We start from the raw sequence: 20819 nt of genomic DNA, 5'->3' as shown, positions 1-20819 counted from the left end.
GGTGGTTCAAAGCTTCCCACCCATTACAAAGCGCCCAGCCATAATTCTTCATCGTCATCAGCCACAGCATCAACAATGTGTGAGGCTGCGTAAGTGCTTGTCTCTGCTCCCTTTCGTGTCCCTTATCCGTTCTGCGCTGGTTGTTGAAGGTGCGTAACTGCATCTAGTGCTTTGCAGACACGTAGTGGGTACCTCGCTACTTCGCTGAATGACAAATTATGGTGTAGTGGGTCCTTCCCCACTACGAAAAAGTATTGTGATCAAGGCGTATTGGGTACCTCGCAACTGTACTGGCAGTCGCAGGTTACATGAAAGCCGCTGCCCCACCCCACGCTGTGACAGTGTTGCGTGTTGCATGTATAGGCCTGGAGTTTTCCAGGGCGAAACGGCGCTTCCCTGTCCTGTGCCTTGTTTGTGGCGTCCGCTATATTGACGTTTTCCTTCGCGCACATCCGCAGACGCACAATAAAAGCGAAGGTCCGCATTCGGCGAAAGGACGGCTTTACGCTGAAAAGATTTGAAGACATCGTTTTCTCCGGAGTGCCCTGACAGTCGGGTAGAGAGTGTGACGAGTGGTCATTGCCTTTCCACTGGCGGTGTGCAAACATCAAATTCTAAAATTCGAAGTGAATTGGAATAATGAAAATCAAGTGCGAATATAAAAGAGTATTTTTCGAGTATTTTCGATCACGAATTGTACAATGACTGACTTGTAAAAAAAAAAAAACGCCAGGCCTGCGAAAGCTGGAAGAGCGGTGTTTCTAGAGTCCGTTGTAAGCTCTCTTGGGACTACAATACAAGTACACTAGAAAGGTACCCACTACGCCATAAATCACAATTTTTGTGAAGTTGGGAAGCACCTACTAAGCCATTATTCGTCATTCTGCGGAGAAGCGAGGCACCAGCTACACGTCTGTAAGGCATTGTGTGCACTTTGTTGACGCGACGACTGATGACGATGAAGAATTATGGCTCAGCCCTTGTAATGGGTTGGAAGCTTTAAACGGCCCACCAGTTATGTAATTTGCATTGAGTGACGCCCGGTCGCTATTTCCCTTTCCCGTCATGCTGTTTAACATACGTTGACGTGGAAGAGGGACGGGGGGGGGGGGCGAAGAACTTTAGTGAGACCCCGAGGAAATGGATCATGCGCTTATGGGCTTCCTTGGCAACCAATACAAGTGCCGTTGCGAGGAACCCACTACGCTATAAATTATTGTAATTTTACTGAGACCCCGAGGAAATGGATCATGCGCTTATGGGCTTCCTTGACAACCAATACAAGTGCACTTGCGAGGAACCCACTACGCTCTAAATCATTGTAATTTTTACTGAGACCCGAGGAAATGGATCATGCGCTTATGGGCTTCCTTGGCAACCAATACAAGTGCACTTGCGAGGAACCCACTACGCTATAAATCATTGTAATTTTTGAGAAGTAGGGCAGCAGGCACTGTGCCATTTTTCGTCATTCTATGGAGAGCCGTGGTACCTGCTAAACGCATGTAAGGCATTATGCGCACTTTGTTGATGCTGTGCCTGACGACGATGAAGAATTATGGCAGAGCCCTTTGTAATGGGTTGGAAGCATTGAACAACCTACTCGTTGCGCAATTCGCATTGTGTGACGCCTGGTTACAGAATTCGCGTTGTGCGACGCTTGGTGCTTATTTTACTCTTCTACCGCGCTATATTGCATATGCTAATGTGGCTCCTTCCCGACATGTAGCCTGTACAGGACCTTTTTGCAAAGCAGTTTCAAGCAACGGCATGGCTCAGAGGTTTAATAGTGGGCTCCCACGCAGAGGGCCCAGGTTCGAACCTCGTTCCATCCTGGATTTTTTTTTGTTATATAGCTTTTTTTCTTATTTCGAGCGATACTGGTTACGGACACCGGCGGCGGCGGCGGCGGCGGACAACTAGGGCGCCAAAAACGGCCGGTGAAATGACCTCATAACAGCTTTCGCTGTAAAAAAGAATTGCTTCGCCCAACCAGACAGTTTGTTGTACAGCAAACAATATACAGGAAATTTATGCATTGTACAATAGTGTTACTTGAAAGCACTACGTATGAAGTTTAATGTTGTCATGAATGATGGATAGCTGGTTGGGTTGTTAGCGAACCTTCCCCGCTGTTCTGCATGACAGCATTCCTCCAGACAACGAAAACCCCCGACACTGGACACACTAGTTTTGATGTGGTTTACCTTGTCATAGTTCAACCTTATAAGCATGCTATCTCAATATGGAGGCGCAATGGTATCTGTTTGCAAAGATATTCATTGCAGTGCATCATCGATGGATCACACAGAAAAATGGTGCATTTCCTTATTTCTCCTTAAGTTATTCCTAATTTTGCAATTGCTCCCCACTTGTTTTTGTTGTTTTCTTTAAGCATAATTTCTGCCTCTATTGCAATAAATAATTTTTGAAGTGTCCCACTTGCGGCTACCTTCGTATTTGGTCCTACAGCAGCTTCCTCGTAGAAGTAAGCAATTTTCGCCAAAGGGGAATTTCGAAAATTATTTTCTTCCTTAAAGCAAAAATTGTAATGATTGCTGCAGTGTGAGAGCTTCCTTGTACGTTGAGGCGGACCCGTTTTTTCCTATTGAACGACAGTTTCAATTTTTCACACCATATGGCAATCAAATCCAAATCGTTTTGCAGTGCTTGTTTGTGAGAATTGGTATGGATGACCCTATATACCATACAGTCATGTGCAAACATTCTAAATGATAATGTGATACCCAAAGTGAAGTCAATAATGAATAACAAAAATAAAAGCGGACCCATAACTGATGCCTGTGGCACACCAGAGGTCACAGAAATATATTTAGAGGAACAACCGTTGAGAGCCACAGGCATCTGTCTTGAGCACAGATACTCACCTACATAGGTCGCTAAACTCACTCATGAGTCATGAGTCGACTTACTCAGGCACACTGTGGCTCCGATCAAGCCGTGAGTCTGAGCCTGAGTGCGTCCATGTGAGTAATATTCTGGTGAGTTGAAGTCCGAGTGAGACCTGTTGAGGAAAACTTTAGTGAGTCTGAGTCCGAGTGAGTCCTGTTCAAGAAAACTTTAGTGAGTATGAGTCCGAGTGAGCTCTACATTTTTTGCCGACCTATGGCTATGTATAACGTGAAAGTTAATGTGGGAGTTTATGTCGCGTTGAAGCCGTGGTATTAAGGCGAAAGCCTTGGATGCCTGATCAAACGCGAAAATTGGCCGTCGGCGTCGGCGCCCCGCGGCGTCGGGGACAACACGAATGATGCAAAGAACATAATCTCGTCATGACATCTCCACATGAAGTCATCATGAAGTCGCAGATAGCCAAAATTTGAGACGTCATTACGACGTCACTCTGACATCACGTTATGACGTCGTGTATGACATCGTAGCCTGGTAAGAGGTGGGTCGATCACGGAGGCAGTGCAAAACCACGTTACGTACAGAAAGCTTTCAGAGGGTGGCGGGGTAGGATCAATACGTCTACTGAGAAGAAAAAGACGGCTTTCACCTTCGAATCGTCTGGAGTGAATGCATGACCTTGTGAGTTTTCTGTATGCGTGTAGGCTATGTATGTGCGCGTGTTCTTGTTTATGGTTCGCTCATGTTTTATGTACACAATGATATCTCGAGATGTCATTCATATGCCTATTTACCAGTAGAATAACATGAAGCGATACGCAATTAATATTGAGCATAACAAGACAATGCTCTTGTTCATCATCTCACCATCTCTCATGTCCTGAGTCACTTTGGGACGTGCAACACCATAAACCAAACAACCTTACCGTTTCATTTTTTAGAGGTCATGTTTTTGTAATAAATTGCACTTGATGTTAATATGATAATAGCCCACACAAACCAAATACGTGTACCTATTATTGGGTATTTGAGTTCACTAGTGTTAGTAGCCGTACAAAATAGGTAGCGACTATCATGGTGGTAAAGTTGCTAACTTTGTATTAGGACTACTGCCCTGCGGGTAGACACAGCCAGTAGTAAGTGTCGTTGTAATAAATTTGCAGACTTTTCAGTTACTACCTGCACCTACTGATTAGGTAGTCAATGTTGTGACAAGCATTTACTGCTTCAAAGTTAGTAAATACTACGTTTCTTAAGAGTGTACCATCAATACACGTAAATACTTTTATTGCGATAGCAATTATATGGACAGTCTCGGCTGGAAAATGTCAGTCCCCGTCGCCGTCATTCACCGTATATGTATAAGTATGTATATATATAGAAAAGCCATAAAGAAAAATAATTCAGAAATTCTTTCCGACGCGCGGAATCGAACGGGCGACGTCACGCTTTGCAGCCCGCCGCGTTACACGTTAGGCCACGGCAGCACCGTCTTTCAGCCTGCTAACGGCGAGCTATTTATATACACCATGTAATTCAGCATGCTCTCTTAATGGCCACATAGATGGCGCGACGAGCGCGTGTGTGGTGTAACGGGCGATCAACAAGGCAACACTGTGTACAACCAATAGAGCAACGCCTGGCAACGCGGTACGCAAGCGTTCCTTTTGTTATTAATAAACCAGTGTTCTTGTGTCCACCACCGTGTGCAGACGCTTTCTACAAGACGCGCGATACATGGTGTCAGAAGTGGGACGCCACGATGACTGAACTACGCCCGCCCGAGCCACTGCAATTGGGCGACAACGCAGCGGCGTCCTGGCAGACATTCAAGCAACGCATCGAGCTGTACCTGATAGCTACGGAGCCCATCAAACCACGCAGTAAGGAGCAGAAAGCTGCAATTTTTTTGCACGTCGCCGGTCAAGAAGCAATTGATGTGTTCAATACCCTGAACCTGACGCCGGAGGAAGCTAAAGACTACGATGCTTTGGTTAAAGCGTTTGAAGCCTACTGCTTGCCCAAGTGTAATGAGACTTACGAACGCTATGTGTTTCGCTCGCGTCGTCAGGCACACGGAGAGCCATTCGAACAGTTCTTTCGGGATTTGCAGCTGAAAGCAAGAACGTGCAACTTTGGTGATTTACGAGACTCCATGCTGAGGGACCAAATCGTGTATGGCATTTCTAGCGCTTCCCTGCGTGAAAAACTTCTTCGCAAGAAGGACCTGACCCTCGTCACAGCAGTGGAATACTGCAAGGCTGAGGAACTTGCTGAATCGCAAAATAAAGCGTGGGCTGAAGAAAACAAGATTGAACCTGTTTCAAGAACGCCACTTAAGAAGGGACGAAAAAAATGCCGGTACTGCAACTTGTCACACGCGCCAAGAAAGTGTCCGGTCCTACGGCAAAATATGCAACAACTGCATGAAGCCTAATCACTTCGCCGCCTGCTGTACGAGCAACCGAGCAGCAGTTGATGACGTGGTCGACGGAGTGGAGAGCGACGGTGACTTCGACGTTCTGGAGATCAGGACAACGGAAAGCAAGCGTGGTCACGAAAGTCGCGATTGGGTTGTAACAACGAACATTGAAGGAAAGCAGGTGCAGCTGAAGGTCGACACCGGAGCGCAGGCCAACTTGATGCCGCGTTCGCTGTTCAACAGGCTCGGTACTAAACAGCAGCCGTACCCCACGAGGAGCATCTTGCGTCATTATGGGGGTGGTGAAATACCACACTGTGGAAAGGTTCGCCTCGCCGTGCAGTTAGACAAGCGACACGTTCTGCTGGAGTTCTTCATAGTAAAGAAGAAGCAAGCAATTTTGGGCCTCGAGGCTAGTGAGCAACTTGGTCTGGTCAACAGAGTCAACGCGGTGGACAACAGCGACGGATACGCAAGCCTAAAGCAGACATATCCAAGACTATTCACCGGCATTGGAAGGACGCGGCGCGAGTACAAAATGGTGCTTCGAGAGGACGCTGTCCCCGTAGTACAGCCAACCCGGCGCGTGCCTTACGCACTCAGAAAGCCACTCAAGAAAGAGCTCGACCGGATGTGTGCCGCGAACATCATTGAGAAAGTGGAAGAGCCGTCGGACTGGGTAAGTCCCTTGGTTATCGTGAGGAAGAAAAATGGAGACTTAAGAGTTTGCATGGACCCACGGGCAATTAACAGGGCAGTGAAAAGAGAACACTTTCAGTTGCCATGCCGGGAAGAAATCGAGGGTGAGCTAGCGCAAGCAAAGTTTTTCAGCAGACTTGATGCAAACAGCGGTTTTCATCAAATTCCTCTAGATAGAAAGACTTCAGAAATCTGCACATTCAGTTCTCCGTTCGGTCGTTATCGGTATCTCCGATTACCGTTCGGTATTGCATCTGCACCCGAAGTTTTCCAGCGTACCATGAGCCAGATATTCGATGGACCTCCCAGGAACGCGTGTGTACATCGACGACGTGCTTGTATGGGGCTCTAGCAAAAAGGAACACGATGAACGCCTGCACAAAGCGCTAGCGAGGGCACAGGCTGAGGGCCTTACCTTGAATGCGGAAAAGTGCATTTTTGGGCAAACTGAAATCACCTTCTTGGGTGATAAAATTAGCTCCAAAGGTATTGAGCCTAATCCCGACCTGATAAAGTGCATCTTAAACCAACCTGCACCAAAGACCAAGAAAGATGTCCAGCGCTTCCTTGGAGCAGTTAACTATTTTGGAAAGTACTTGCCACTGTTGTCAGCCACACTGAGGCCTTGCGCAGCCTAATAAGAAACGATACAATCTTCGAGTGGACGCAGGTTCACGAGCGTGAGTGGGAACAACTCAAGATGATGCTGACGAAAGCGCCAGTCTTGGCTGTTTTTAATTCCGAGCTTCCCACGAAACTGTCGACGGACGCGTCTGCGTTTGCACTCGGAGCGGTCCTTTTCCAACAACACGGACGCGATTGGCGTCCCGTCGGATACGCGTCGCGAGCACTCACAGAAACCGAGCGAAGGTATGCTCAAATAGAAAAAGAGGCATTAGGCATAACATTCGGCTGTGAAAAGTTTAACGATTATGCCACTGGAAGACATATTGCTATCGAAACTGACCACAGTCCATTGTTGGCGATTTCAAAGAAAGAAATAGGTGACATGCCACCGCGTCTGCAGCGCCTATTTCTTCGGCTGCTGAAATATGAATTTGATTTGCAGTATGTTCCAGGCAGCAAATTAGTTGTTGCTGACACCTTGTCAAGAATCCCCGCACAGGAACACCCAGGCAAGGGCACAACAGATGTTGAAGTTCATGCTGTTGGCGTCCTTACTTCAAGTGTGGGTCCAGCCACCCTCTCCCGTCTGCAGGCAGCAACGGCCAGTGATGAAACGCTGCAAGATGTCATTTTGAGATTGCAGTCGTCAATCCCAGTAGAGGGTGAACTAAAGTCCTCCACAGCAGAGCTTACTGTGGTCAACGGAATACTGCTAAAGGGAACCAAAGTAGTGGTACCTGCAAGCATGCGAACGGAGATGCTGAGACGAGTGCACCAAGGGCATCTCGGGTTAGGGAAATGCAAATCGAGGGCCCGCAAGTTGATGTATTGGCCAGGAATGGCAGCAGATATTGCCCATTTTATTGACAGGTGTGACGTCTGTAAGAAGTTTGCTTATCGGCAACCTGACGAGCCCCTTCTTCAGCGTGCCGTCCCTGACTTGCCGTGGGCTAGAGTTGGTGCAGATCTTTTCCAGCATGCTGGAAAGAATTTCTTGGTTGTCTATGACGCCTACTCTAATTTTCCTGAAGTCGAACAGCTAAAGGAGACCTCAGCAACAGCCGTCATTCAGAAACTACGTCAGATCTTTGCAAGGCACGGGTTACCATTAGAAGTTTGTAGTGATGGCGGCCCTCAGTTCGCGTCAAAAGAGTTCAAAGATTTTGCGGCTCGATATGACTTCAAGCATACAATTTCAAGTCCGCATTTTCCCAGATCCAACGGACTCGCCGAAAAGGGCGTCCAAGTGATCAAGCGCATTCTGGACAAGACGGAGAGGAGTAAAGAGGATTTCTATTTGGGCCTTCTGAACTACAGGGTGTGTCCTCTTGAGGGTGGCCGGTCGCCATCAGAGCTGCTGATGGGACGAAGTCTCAGAACGCTGCTTCCAGATTTCTCAGTGTCACCCCCAAGGCCCGTGCGAAAACATGTGCAAGCAAAGACCCCAAGAAGGTCACTTGCTCTATTACAGAAGGGAGACGTCGTCCGCGTTCTCAATGATGGTAGATGGGAAATAAAAGCACAAGTCCAAGATCTCGTGGCGCCAAGGTCGTACACCGTTCTGACAGAAGATGGCCAGGTTTTCCGTCGAAATAGACAACACCTCCGCAAAACGCCAGAAGCGTTCTGTCGATTCTCCCATTACAACGCCGACGACAGCGACGACACCTCCGATTCATCTACAAGTGGAGCCATACCGCAGGGGCCAGAACCTCCGCAGGGTACGCAGGACCGACCGCCAGCCGGCACCTCAGGCTTACCGAACACTGACGACTTCTGCCGACGATCCACTAGACAACAAAGACTACCATCTCGCCTGACCTACACTCACGGATTCCAGCAGAGTGAAACAGCCTAGAAGAGAGGACAGTTGCCGACCGACGTTAAATGTTTTCGGTGTTTTCAGAGTTTTTTGTGTGCTTCGCCTTCAAAGAAAGGAGGATGTAACGGGCGATCAACAAGGCAACACTGTGTACAACCAATAGAGCAACGCCTGGCAACGCGGTACGCAAGCGTTCCTTTTGTTATTAATAAACCAGTGTTCTTGTGTCCACCACCGTGTGCAGACGCTTTCTACAAGACGCGCGATACATGTGGCGCGCTTTAAAGATCGTCGCCCCGCTCTTGCGAACGCCGTTGCTCTTCGCTCTACAGGGCGTGGTCGCTTTCGTGCGCTTATCTCGAGGAAAGAAGGGGTGGCCGGTGGGGTGCGTCGCCTCGCTCGCTGCAGCGGCCGCGTTTGTGAAAGGAGCGCGCTGTTCAAACAGAAATAGGTAACAACTGTGACAATTAGTTCGCGCTCGTCTTGTGTGTACCTGTTCGTTCGTTTCGTGCGTCCTGCTTTATGTTTGAGCAGTGCGCTTCAAAAGTCGAGCTGTGACGCATTAGTTCGCGCTCATCCTGTGTGCGTTTTTTTTTCGTGCGTCCTTTGTGCTCGAGTGACCCGCTGGCAATTTCGAGCTGCTTTCCGTTCTTGGCGTTACATTTCAATTTATTGCTATCGCATTCATTGCTTCGCCGTTGCGGCGAAACTGTGACATCTTTCTTTATAGTATCCATTGCTAACTGCGCGAAAAACATAAAAAAACGCCAGGCCTGCGCTGAAACCGCAGCACAGTCACAGCGAAAGCTGGAAGAGCGGTGTTTCTAGAGCCCGTTGTAAGCTCTCTTGGGACTACAATACAAGTACACTAGAAAGATACCCACTATGCCATAAATCACAATTTTTGTGAAGTTGGGAAGCACCTACTAAGCCATTATTCGTCATTCTGCGGAGAAGCGAGGCACCAGCGACACGTCTGTAAGGCATTGTCTGCACTTTGTTGACGCGACGACTGATGACGGCGCGCTCATTTATGCAACGCCCCGTTTGTCCCACGTAGGACTTTCCACATTTGAGGGGTATTTCATACACCACTTTCGTGGCACATTTGACAAAGCTTTCAGCATGCTTGATTCCGCAACCATTGCGTAGGGATTCCTTTCCGCCAATCCTTGAACATAATCCGGCAAGCTTTTTGGGTGCTGAAAACACCATAGCGACGCCATGCCGATTTGCCACTTTTTTCATGTTATTGCCGACCTTGTGCATATACGGCACAACAATGCGGTAATCACAGCAGTGGCTGACAATCTTCTTAAGAAGATCAAAAATGATGGAAGACGTGGTGGCAGCACCGAGTGCCCACCGAAAAAGAAGCGCATTGTTGTGCCGTATATGCACAAGGTCGGCCATAACATGAAAAAAGTGGCAAATCGGCATGGCGTCGCTATGGTGTTTTCAGCACCCAAAAAGCTTGCCGGATTATGTTCAAGGATTGGCGGAAAGGAATCCCTACGCAATGGTTGCGGAATCAAGCATGCTGAAAGCTTTGTCAAATGTGCCACGAAAGTGGTGTATGAAATACCCCTCAAATGTGGAAAGTCCTACGTGGGACAAACGGGGCGTTGCATAAATGAGCGCGCCAAGGAGCATGCCTTGTCGGTTCGAAATGAAGATGGAGCGCACCTGCCCGCTCATTGCGGCACATGCTTAGGATGCGAGCCTTTGCTTAAAAAGATAAAGATTTTAGGAAGGAGTAGGAACAGATTGGGGCGGGAACTGTTGGAAGCTTTTATCATTAAAGAGAAGGGAGATGATTGCGTAAGCGATACTTCGGTTAACCTATATAAGGCAGAAGGCAATTTCTTGCGTAGGTTTTGCTTGACATGAGGTGGGCATGATTTCTTTGCTTTCTCTCCTTATCCACTTTTCTTGTGACGTTTGAAGAAGCTTATATAAGCTATTTCAAGAAAGAATAAATCAGTTGATAGTTTGCGCTCCTTCTGTCTACATCGTTTTTTCCTGTGTTCGTCCGAGCTTTGCGCACATACCCTACAATAACTTATGGGCTTCCTTGGCAACCAATACAAGTGCACTTGCGAGGAACCCACTACGCTATAAATCATTGTAATTTTTGAGAAGTAGGGCAGCAGGCACTGTGCCATTTTTTCGTCATTCTATGGAGAGCCGTGGTACATGCTAAACGCATGTAAGGCATTATGCGCACTTTGTTCATGCTGTGCCTGACGACGATGAAGAATTATGGCAGAGCCCTTTGTAATGGGTTGGAAGCATTGAACAACCTACTCGTTGCGCAATTCGCATTGTGTGACGCCTGGTTACAGAATTCGCGTTGTGCGACGCTTGGTGCTTATTTTACTCTTCTACCACGCTATATTGCATATCTTAATGTGGTTCCTTCCCGACATGAAGCCTGTACAGGACCTTTTTGCAAAGCAGTTTCAAGCAACGGCATAGCTCAGAGGTTGAATACTGGGCTCCCACGCAGAGGGCTCAGGTTCGAACCTTGTTCCATCCTGGAATTTTTTTGTTATATAGCTTTTTTTTTTTCTTATTTCGAGCGATACTGGTTACGGACACCGGCGGCGGACAACTACGGCGCCAAAAACGGCCGGTGAAATGATCTCATAACAGCTTTCGCTGTAAAATAAACAAGAAAAATAGGCTTACAGCCTTTTAACTAGGTGCTACATACACCTGACCCCAAGTAGTGCCCCTTGGATACTAATAAATCCATTTCTTGAATTACAAGAGGCCACCTTCCTTTCGAAACAAGCGCGGTGGTGCTTAATAATTTGCAAAATTGAAGCCTCTCATATCGTGCACCTGCGCGTTGTACAAACACAAAAAGGAAGGAAAATGGCAGAAGGCACCGGTGAGATTCGAACTCACGATCTCCTGTTGACTGGACAGGCGCTTTAACCAACTAAGCCACGGCGCCCACAGTCACGGCCACATGCGAAACGCACACTTGAAGCACACAGTTGCGAGGACGACCTATTTTATGTGCTTGATATGGATGCAATAAAGGATGGTTTCTTTATTCAGCCGCTTCATTCATTATGAGGGTCACGTATCAAATACGAGGCGCACGCGGAAAATGCAGTGAAAGAAGGGTTTGGTGACTTCATCCTAAAGGAGAACATATTATTCGATAAAGAGAAAGGAGGGGATGTTGGCCGGTAGAGCGTGTCTTCCGCCTCTAGTTATTTACCTGTGTTGGCGGAAAGGACAGATAGTGGTCTCATGTAAACTTTAAAGTACGAAATGTTTTTGTTGAATCGTCACTTGCGACGTACTTTAGATAGATAATTTGATATTCATAGCTGCCCTTCTGTTACTGAAACTATTCCATAGAAGTGTCTCGACGTCGAGTGTGTAGATGTCGGTGGAAGCCGCGAGTTTGTGCATAGCGTTTTCACACTACGGGCGTCGACGGTGGTAAACTTTTGTTTCTTTCGAAATAATTTATTAGATGGTTCAGTCCCTTGAGTGACATTTAAAACTTAAGATATTTTAAATGAGATGCAATATTTCAGGTATGGTCTTGTTATACGCTCTAGAGCTGATGAATATTTGTACGGGCGTGCTTGTAGAAACAGGCAGGCAGACGTCAATGCTAGGAGTCCACAAATTATATATTCCAGGAGTCATTTTTTAAACTGCGTTGGAAGGCGCTGTAGAAAAATTTCTCGAAGTGCGCTGTACGATGCTTGCATGCGACGCAATAAGTCAGTACGTTTGCGATCACCGAGCTCCTCGAATATGAGGAGTCGCTGCAGTCGATGTTGTTTTGTGGCGGAAGCGCGCTTGATGATGGTCTCGTTAAGATGGCCATAGGGGTGGTCAGCTGGAGGGGAGCGTAGAACATCGCGAACGACCGTAGCAGTATTATGGGCAAGCGGTCCAACGGCATGGTCATACATGGTTAACTGGGAAGTGAACCGATGACGACGGAACAATGATACTACGGCGACGAACCAATGTTCCGAGTTCGGCGACCAGAACGCATGGAGCTTGATAGCGCAAGCATCGGGTTCCCGTGGTTGTGGCTATGATGACACAGGCTTATTGCCTTCAAAGTGTCCAAAAACAAACGTATTTCCTGGATGTGTGCTTTTACCTTTACTCGCGTCAATAAACTCCGCCTAAAGAGGAAAGAGATAAATAACAGAAGAAGTCGCTGATAGACCGTGCAATGAGGATGAAATGGAATATGCTAGACGTTATGTTGGTAGAGGGAAGCCAATGGTACGTATTGCACAGCATCAGGGTTAGCTGATAATAAACGTTTTCCACTTGGAGCAAGAAATGGTGCAGGATTAGGCCGGTTGGGCACCTGATATACGGAGATACAGGTGTTGGTCTGTTGTTACAGTTACAAGATTTGCAGCGAGAGGAGAGAAGTGCAGTCGAAGACGGCAGATTTCGGTGGTGTTATTCAATTAGATGATATTGAGGTATCGATGGTGTTGGTTCGTATAGCACACTGCAAATAGCTGTGGAGGCATAAGCGTTGCAGTATATATAGAGGGCCGGAACATGATGGTGGCAGCGTGAACAGTTATCTGGAACAATGAGCATATGCGCACTCCATCTGTTCAGGAGTTCCCTAATACAGTCGAACCCATCAATAACGAAATCGCCGGGGAAGCGAGTTTTGTTCGTTATCGTGAGAATTTCGTTGTCGCGAAAATAGAAAAATACGCACATTAATTACTTCGCACAACCAAATTTATTTAAAGAAGTCGCTTATCTTGCTCTGTTTCACGTTACTTTGAAGGCGCTTGACGGCCCGATTCTCACAGTTTAATAAGCTTTGCATAGCTGCCTCGTCGTCGTGAGCGCCGAGGAAAGTGCGAATGATGTCAAAAGCATCAAGAACCTCGCGCGAACTCACTTACCTTTCTTGTGTTTTGTTGCTATCCTCACTCTCGTCGTCACTCTTATATACTTTGCGCGCACTTTCGATGATAGAGAGAGAGAGAAATGTTTTAATGAAAAGCTGGAGATGTTTGCCTGGCTATTCGCCTGACATGCTACTCCAGGTGCTCCAGGGTGATGATTATGATATATACACTGATAACCACACACACATACATCGACTACACTGTTTACAAAGTTTCGGTCAGGCTTGTGGCCCGCAAGAAAGTCAGCACACTGCAAACGGGTTTGAGCCTTTTAGCGAGTTTTGGGCTCGTTGCGCAGCGTGCATCCTAAAGGTACTACGCAAAACCCTCTTCGAAAGGAGGTTCAAAAGGAGGCAGTGATTAGACGGAACTAAGGAGGTAAATTTGTGTTTTTATTGAACTCATTTTGAGGGCTTGAACGGAGCGCATTGGAAGTTTTTCTGATTCTTTTGAGAGCTTTTAAAGCCTCCTTTTGGAGGTAAAGTTGGTGTTTTTATGTAACCCATTTTGGGGGCTTGAACAGAGCGCATTGAGAGTTTTTCTGCTTCTTTTGAGAGCTGTTAAAGCCTCCTTTTATACGAGGCCCTAGAGCGGTCGCGAAATGAAAAAAAAAAGTATATTTTAGGCACTATATTACGTTTACCGGCCAATTTCCGCTACTATTCATCGCTAGGACATAATAGAAAATGGACATCAAAGTATTTATGCACAACCATGACATTTGCATACAAGTACGCACGACACAGGAATCGAACTCGCGACCACACGCACTTAAAGCAAGCACTACAACGATTACACCACAGCGTTACCACTTACAAGCTGGCTTTTTTCGTGGGCTTATATATGTACCAATGTATGTACAAAGCGGCTGCTAACCCGTCGGCACAACTTCGAACTTCTGTTCTTGTACCATCGGCGTGTGTTTGCTCTTGCGGAAGGTCAATACATAATTTGTGGGGCGTCATGCAGGCCGAGCCGATCGACGCAAACACCCTCGGCTCCGAATTCTCCGGTTCGCCGTGTCGTGCCGCTATAAAAATTATAAACGTGTGCCCTCTTCGCTCGCGCTAAATTCGTGAATACCAGCGTGACAAAGGTATCTTCAGATGAGCGAACGTATGTGCATTCCATGAGCGTATGCTGTGGAGCAATTTTCGTTATTTCTGAAGCCGCGAACTGCGCGCGTCCAGATGCGGCAGCGTGTTATGAGCGGTTCGAAGACCGCCTGCGTTCTCATATTGTCACGTGGTCGTGACGTCAACGAAGACAGCAGACGGCGTTTGCAGATTGAAACTGTTTATTTGGCCGAACTTGTGGCCGGGAAAATGAGAACTAGAACTACAGCAATACACGCTGTACAATGATAGCGGCGAACAGGGCGTCGTCCGTCGATCAACTGACAAGCAGTCAAGCGCGTCGGCTTTTATACAGGCGCTATCGAACTTTCCAGCGATATCGCTGGTGGCGGCGTTATCTCTCGACAAAGCTGGAACATTCTCGTGCGGCGCGCAATCTCAACAGATTGTTCCAAAACAATCGCGAAGCTTCCTACACATCACGGCGAGGCCTGCGCAGCGCGTTGCCCACAGTATTTGTGGGTGAAGCTTACACTCATGAAATATAAGACTCGCGGCAATGCCCCCCTCTGAAAAAGCATCGTCCCGATGCTTGAAAACAGAACATGGATACATGCAATACTAAAGAAAACTAATAAAGAAAGCAAACATTAGAGTCCTCAGGTGCGCTAACGAGCATAGTACGGTTTAAGGCGCACCACATGCACGACCTCGGGTCGAGCTCGGCGCCTCTGGGAGTTCGTGATGCCGTCGGGGACAACCTCGTAGTCGAGTACGCCGAGACGTCGAAGTACCCTATACGGTCCGAAGTATCGTCGAAGAAGCTTCTCGCTCAGTCCGCGTCGTCGTATTCGCGTCCAGACCCAGACATGGTCGCCGGGCTGGTACTCGACGAAGCGTCGTCGAAGATTGTAGCGGCGGCTGTCGGTGTGCTGCTGGGTCTTGATGCGCAGGCGGGCCAGCTGTCGAGCTTCTTCGGCACGTTGTAAGTAAGCGGCGGCGTCGACATTTTCTTCGTCGGTGACGTTGGGTAACATGGCGTCGAGCGTCGTCGCCGGGCTCCTTCCGTAGACCAACTTGTACGGCGTCATCTGCGTCGTTTCTTGGACGGCCGTGTTGTAAGCGAAGGTCACATACGGAAGGACGGCGTCCCACGTCTTGTGCTCAACGTCGACGTACATGGCGAGCATGTCGGCGATGGTCTTATTTAGACGCTCGGTGAGGCCATTGGTCTGCGGGTGGTAGGCGGTGGTGCGGCGGTGGCTCGTCTCGCTGTACTTCAAGATCGCCTGAGTTAAGTCCGCAGTAAAGGCGGTACCTCTGTCTGTGATGAGGACCTCTGGGGCACCATGACGCAAGACGATGTTCTCCACGAAGAACTTGGCTACCTCGGCGGCACTCCCTTTGGGCAAGGCCTTTGTCTCGGCGTAGCGGGTCAGGTAGTCAGTCGCTACGACGATCCACTTGTTGCCGGAAGTCGACGTCGGGAACGGCCCCAGTAGGTCCATCCCGATTTGCTGGAACGGCCGGTGAGGTGGATCGATTGGCTGCAGAAGTCCCGCTGGCCTAGTCGGCGGTGTCTTCCGTCGCTGGCAATCTCGGCAAGTCCTAACGTAGTGGGCGACGTCGGCAGCAAAGCGTGGCCAGTAGTATTTTTCCTGTACTCTGGCGAGCGTTCGGGAAACACCGAGGTGTCCAGCCGTCGGGTCGTCGTGTAGGGCCTGAAGGACTTCTGGTCGCAATGATGAGGGCACGACGAGAAGGTAGTCGGTTCGAAGTGGCGAGAAGTTCTTCTTCAGGAGAACGCCGTTCCGTAAGAAAAACGACGGCAGTCCTCGCTTGAATACCTTCGGAACCACGGCGGTCTTGCACTCGAGGTACTCAATAAGGCCCCCCAGTTTCGCGTCGGCCCGTTGCCTTTCGGCGAAGTCGTCGGCACTTATAGTTCCGAGGAAGCAGTCATCGTCGTCGTCTTGCGGTGGCGCGTCGACAGGGGCACGAGACAGGCAGTCGGCGTCAGAGTGTTTGCGTCCAGACTTGTACACGACGGTAATATCGAATTCTTGAAGCCTCAGACTCCATCGTGCGAGACGACCTGAAGGGTCCTTCAAGTTAGTTAGCCAACATAAGGCGTGATGATCACTGACAACTTTGAAGGGCCTGCCATAGAGGTAGGGGCGAAACTTTGACGTAGCCCAGAGAATGACAAGGCATTCTTTTTCTGTTGTGGAATAGTTTGCTTCTGCCTTGGATAGTGACCGGCTAGCATAACTGATAACCCTTTCAAGCCTGTCAGTCTTTTGCACAAGGACGGCACCGAGTCCTACGCTGCTTGCGTCGGTGTGTATTTCCGTATCGGCGCAATCGTCGAAATGCGCAAGTATGGGTGGCGTCTGCAGGCGTCGTTTAAGTTCTTGAAAGGCTTGCACTTGCGCCGTGTACCACCTGAATTCCACGTTATTCTTCGTTAGAAGCGTCAGTGGTTCGGCGATCCGTGAAAAGTTTTTGACGAAGCGTCGGTAATAGGCACATAAGCCGAGAAATCGGCGCACGGCCTTCTTGTCGGTGGGTGGCGCAAAGTCGGCGATGGCAGCTGTTTTCCGCGGGTCTGGGCGCACTCCAGACTTGCTGATCACATGACCCAGAAACAAGAGCTCGTCATACGCGAATCTGCACTTTTCTGGCTTCAGGGTCAGTCCAGAGGCCTTGATTGCTTGAAGTACTGCTTCAAGCCGCCGGAGATGCTCGTCGAAGGTCGAGGAAAACACGACGACGTCGTCCAAATACACAAGGCACGTCTGCCACTTCAATCCGGCCAGTACGGTGTCCATGACACGCTGGAACGTCGCAGGTGCCGAGCAAAGACCAAAAGGCATGACCTTGAACTCAAAGAGGCCGTCGGGTGTTATAAAGGCAGTCTTTTCTCGGTCTCTCTCGTCGACTTCGATTTGCCAGTAGCCGGTCTTGAGGTCCATCGACGAAAAGTGCGTCGCGTTGTGAAGTCGATCCAGGGTGTCATCTATTCGTGGGAGGGGGTACACGTCCTTCTTCGTGATTTTGTTCAGGCGCCGGTAATCAACGCAGAAGCGCAGTGTCCCGTCCTTCTTCTTCACTAACACCACGGGTGACGCCCACGGACTCTTGGACGGCTGGATGATGTTGTCGCATAGCATCTCGTCGACTTGTTTCTTTATCGCGTCGCGCTCTCGAGTAGAAACTCTGTATGGGCTCTGACGGAGTGGTCGAGAATTTTCTTCTGTTATAATGCGGTGCTTCGCAAGGGGCGTTTGTCGGACCCGCGATGACGACGAGAAACAGTCCTTGTATTGCAAGAGCAGGGTTTTGAGCTGGTCTTGTTTGGCCTTCGGAAGGCTCGGGTTGACGTCAAAATCCGGTTCGGGACCTCTATTCGTCGAAGCAGGTTCGGCAGCATCGAAGAGGGCGAAAGCATCGCTGGCGGCTACACATTCGTCGATGTAGGCAACCGTCGTACCGAAGTTGAGGTGCCTATATTCGTGGCTGAAGTTTGTCAGCACTACTTTTGCTTTACCGTCACGCAGCTCGGCTATACCTCGTGCGACGCAAATTTGACGGTTCAGGAGTAGGTGCTGATCGCCCTCGATGACGCCTTCAAGGTTCGCAGGTTTTTCGGTGCCGATGGAAATAATGACGCTGGAGCGCGGCGGAATGGTCACCTGCTCTTCTATCACATTCAATGCATGGTTGCCTGGCATCGCGTGGGGCGGGAGCGCTTTGTCTGAGTTCAGTGTAATCGACTCAGACCTCAGGTCGATGACGGCGCCGTGGTCACTTAGGAAGTCCATTCCCAGTATCACATCCCTGGAGCAGTTTTGTAGAATTACAAAGCTCGCAGGATAAGTCCGGTTATTGATGGTGACTCGTGCCGTGCAGACACCAATCGGCGTTATTAGGTGGCCTCCAGCGGTCCGGATCTCGGGGCCTTCCCAAGCAGTCCTAACTTTCTTCAACTGTGCTGCGAACGGCCCACTGATGACGGAATAGTCGGCTCCAGTATCGACGAGAGCGGTGACGTTGTGGCCGTCGATCAGAACGTCGAGGTCGCTAGTCCGCCGTCTTGCGTTGCGGTTACGTCGCGGCGTCCGGTCACGGCTGCGTCGGTTTGCACCGCTGCTTCCGCGTTGCGTCGTCAGGTCTGCTTCCGGTCGCAAAGTTTCGTCTTCAGGACGTCGTTCGGCGTGCGGCGGAGGCTCGGAACTTCGTCGCGGCGTCGTCGTCGACGGCGGAGGATCTTCAGCATTTCGTCGTTCAGCAACCGCACCTCCATCGGTTGCTGCCCTTAGTTTTCCGGATACGGGCTAGGCGACCGGCCCCGGTTTGGGCCAGTGTACGGCCGGCGGTGCGGTGACATGTAGCGGCCGGGCGACGGCGAGCGGGAAGGTCGTCGTTCTTGCCACTGTGTTCCGGTGAGGTAGTCGTTGATGTCGCGCGGCCGTTCGCCTGGCTGCGGGCGCGGCGCGTTGATAGCGAATCCGCGTAGTCCCATCTGTCGGTACTGGCAGCGGCGGTACGTGTGGCCGGCCTCTCCGCAGTGGTAGCAGAGCGGGCGGTTGTCGGGGGCACGCCAGACATCGGTCTTCCTCGGTGTGTTGCGCTGGCCGACAGCTGGTCGGTAGGGCGTCGGTGGCGGCGGCGGCGCCTGGCGACGGTACTGCGGCGATGTGGCGTCTTGGCGGGGGCGTGGAGGAGGAGCATGACGGCGGGCTGCAGCAGCATAGCTAATAGCTGGCGGCTGCGGCTCTGCTAGCTGAGGCGCGCCGAGTGAATGCTGGATCTCCTGGCGCACGACGTCGGCGATGGACTCTACTTGAGGTTGCGACGGAGGTAGAATTTTTCGCAACTCCTCTTGCACGATTGCTCGAATCGTCTCACGCAGGTCGGCGGGTCCTAGGGCTTGAACGTCGGCGTAGCTTGTAGCCGAGAAGCTGCGGTTGTATTGCCGCGTTCGCATCTCAAGCGTTTTCTCGATCGTGGAAGCCTCCGATGCGAATTCAGCGACCGTCTTCGGCGGGTTCCTTATCAATCCAGCGAAGAGTTCCTGTTTGACACTCCGCCTGAGGAACCTCACTTTCTTCTCTTCGGGCATACTTGGGTCGGCGTGTCGAAACAGGCGACTCATCTCTTCCGTGTAGATGGCAATATTTTCATTGGGCAGCTGCACACGGGTCTCCAGCATAGCCGCGGCCCGCTCCTTGCGGACCACGCTCGTGAACGTGCTTAGAAACGTCGTCCGAAAGAGATCCCATGTTTGTAGGGCGGATTCTCGGTTCTCGAACCACGTCCTCGCGGCGTCTTCTAGGTAGAAGTATACGTGGCGCAGCTTGTCCTCGCAGTTCCAGTTATTAAATGTTGAGACCCTTTCAAAGGTCTCGAGCCAAGTCTCGGGGTCTTCACATGGCGAACCACGGAACGTCGGCGGCTCCCTGGGTGGCTGCATCACGAACGCCGTAGGGGGCACTGCGTCAGTCATCGTCTCGGCGGTTGATGTGACGGTCTTCGGCTGCCTGGCGTTTTCGGGAAGGAGCCCGTACTCTGGCTGTAGTCCCTTCTGCCGGCGGCTGGTTCGAGAATTCGGGTTCACACGAAAGTTACACACGCAGATGCCCGACTTAGAAGAACATTGTAACGCGCCTACATTTTAAGTGCATTTAATGCGCGCGTACTGCCGCGAGGTGCACGCAGGGGCAGCAGCGCGCTCTGAGCAGCTGAACAAAGATCTGTTTCCGCAATTAGCGCTTATTCGCAATGCACTCTTTAGCGCGAACCGCGTGCGTTCGCATATGAAAATTACACACGCAGAAAATTCCAGAGTTACAAGGACATTGTAACGCGCCTACATAAAGTGCGTTGAATGCGCGCGTACAGCCGCGAGCGGCACGCAGCTAGGGGCAGCAGCGCCTTCTGAGCAGCTGAACGCTTCTCTATTTCCGCAATTAGCGTTCATTCGCAATGCACGCTTTAGCACGGCATTCAGTGATTCTCTATAACGCATATTCAGTATATATTTGCTTTCAAACTCGGATACTACCTACATTTCTTACTAATTAGCTTTTATTGTTAAGCATCACGCCACCGCGTTAAAGCGAATGCCTAACGCGTGCCCCAATGTAAAGGACAACCTCCCCAGTTTACCAGTGACAGGTCTCCCACAAAACAAAAAAGTTAATGTACTTGCACTTCTCTCTTGTGAACGTCCATGTATACTTGGCCCTCCCATCAGACAGATGATGCAGTACCCATTAAAGAAAGCATATACCCTCTTCCTCAATGGAACAGCTGTTCTTGAGAAAATATGGTTCTGTTGAATGACTTCACCACAGCAGCAGAGAGGT

The 20819-nt window shown here is 49.7% G+C and overlaps 1 protein-coding gene and 1 non-coding gene across 2 annotated transcripts; one reads left to right on the top strand and one right to left on the bottom strand.

The window, feature by feature from the left end:
• The first annotated feature begins 5550 nt into the window (after positions 1 to 5550).
• LOC125758836 (uncharacterized) lies at positions 5551 to 8477 on the top strand. Its single transcript, XM_049416495.1, has 3 exons — positions 5551 to 5972; positions 7062 to 7274; positions 7806 to 8477. Exons 1-3 carry the CDS (start codon positions 5832 to 5834, stop codon positions 8475 to 8477), a joined length of 1026 nt encoding a protein of 341 aa, XP_049272452.1. The 5' UTR covers positions 5551 to 5831.
• A 2852-nt stretch (positions 8478 to 11329) lies between these two features.
• On the bottom strand, positions 11330 to 11403 carry Trnat-agu (transfer RNA threonine (anticodon AGU)). The gene has a single exon. It is a non-coding gene; the product is annotated as a tRNA-Thr (tRNA).
• Between the last annotated feature and the right edge of the window lie 9416 nt (positions 11404 to 20819).

This window comes from Rhipicephalus sanguineus, chromosome 6, assembly GCF_013339695.2.
Source record: "Rhipicephalus sanguineus isolate Rsan-2018 chromosome 6, BIME_Rsan_1.4, whole genome shotgun sequence".
Classification (NCBI taxonomy): Eukaryota; Metazoa; Arthropoda; class Arachnida; order Ixodida; family Ixodidae; genus Rhipicephalus; species Rhipicephalus sanguineus.
The sequence above is the reverse complement of the archived record's forward strand: the minus strand, read 5'-3'. Positions and strand labels throughout refer to the sequence as shown.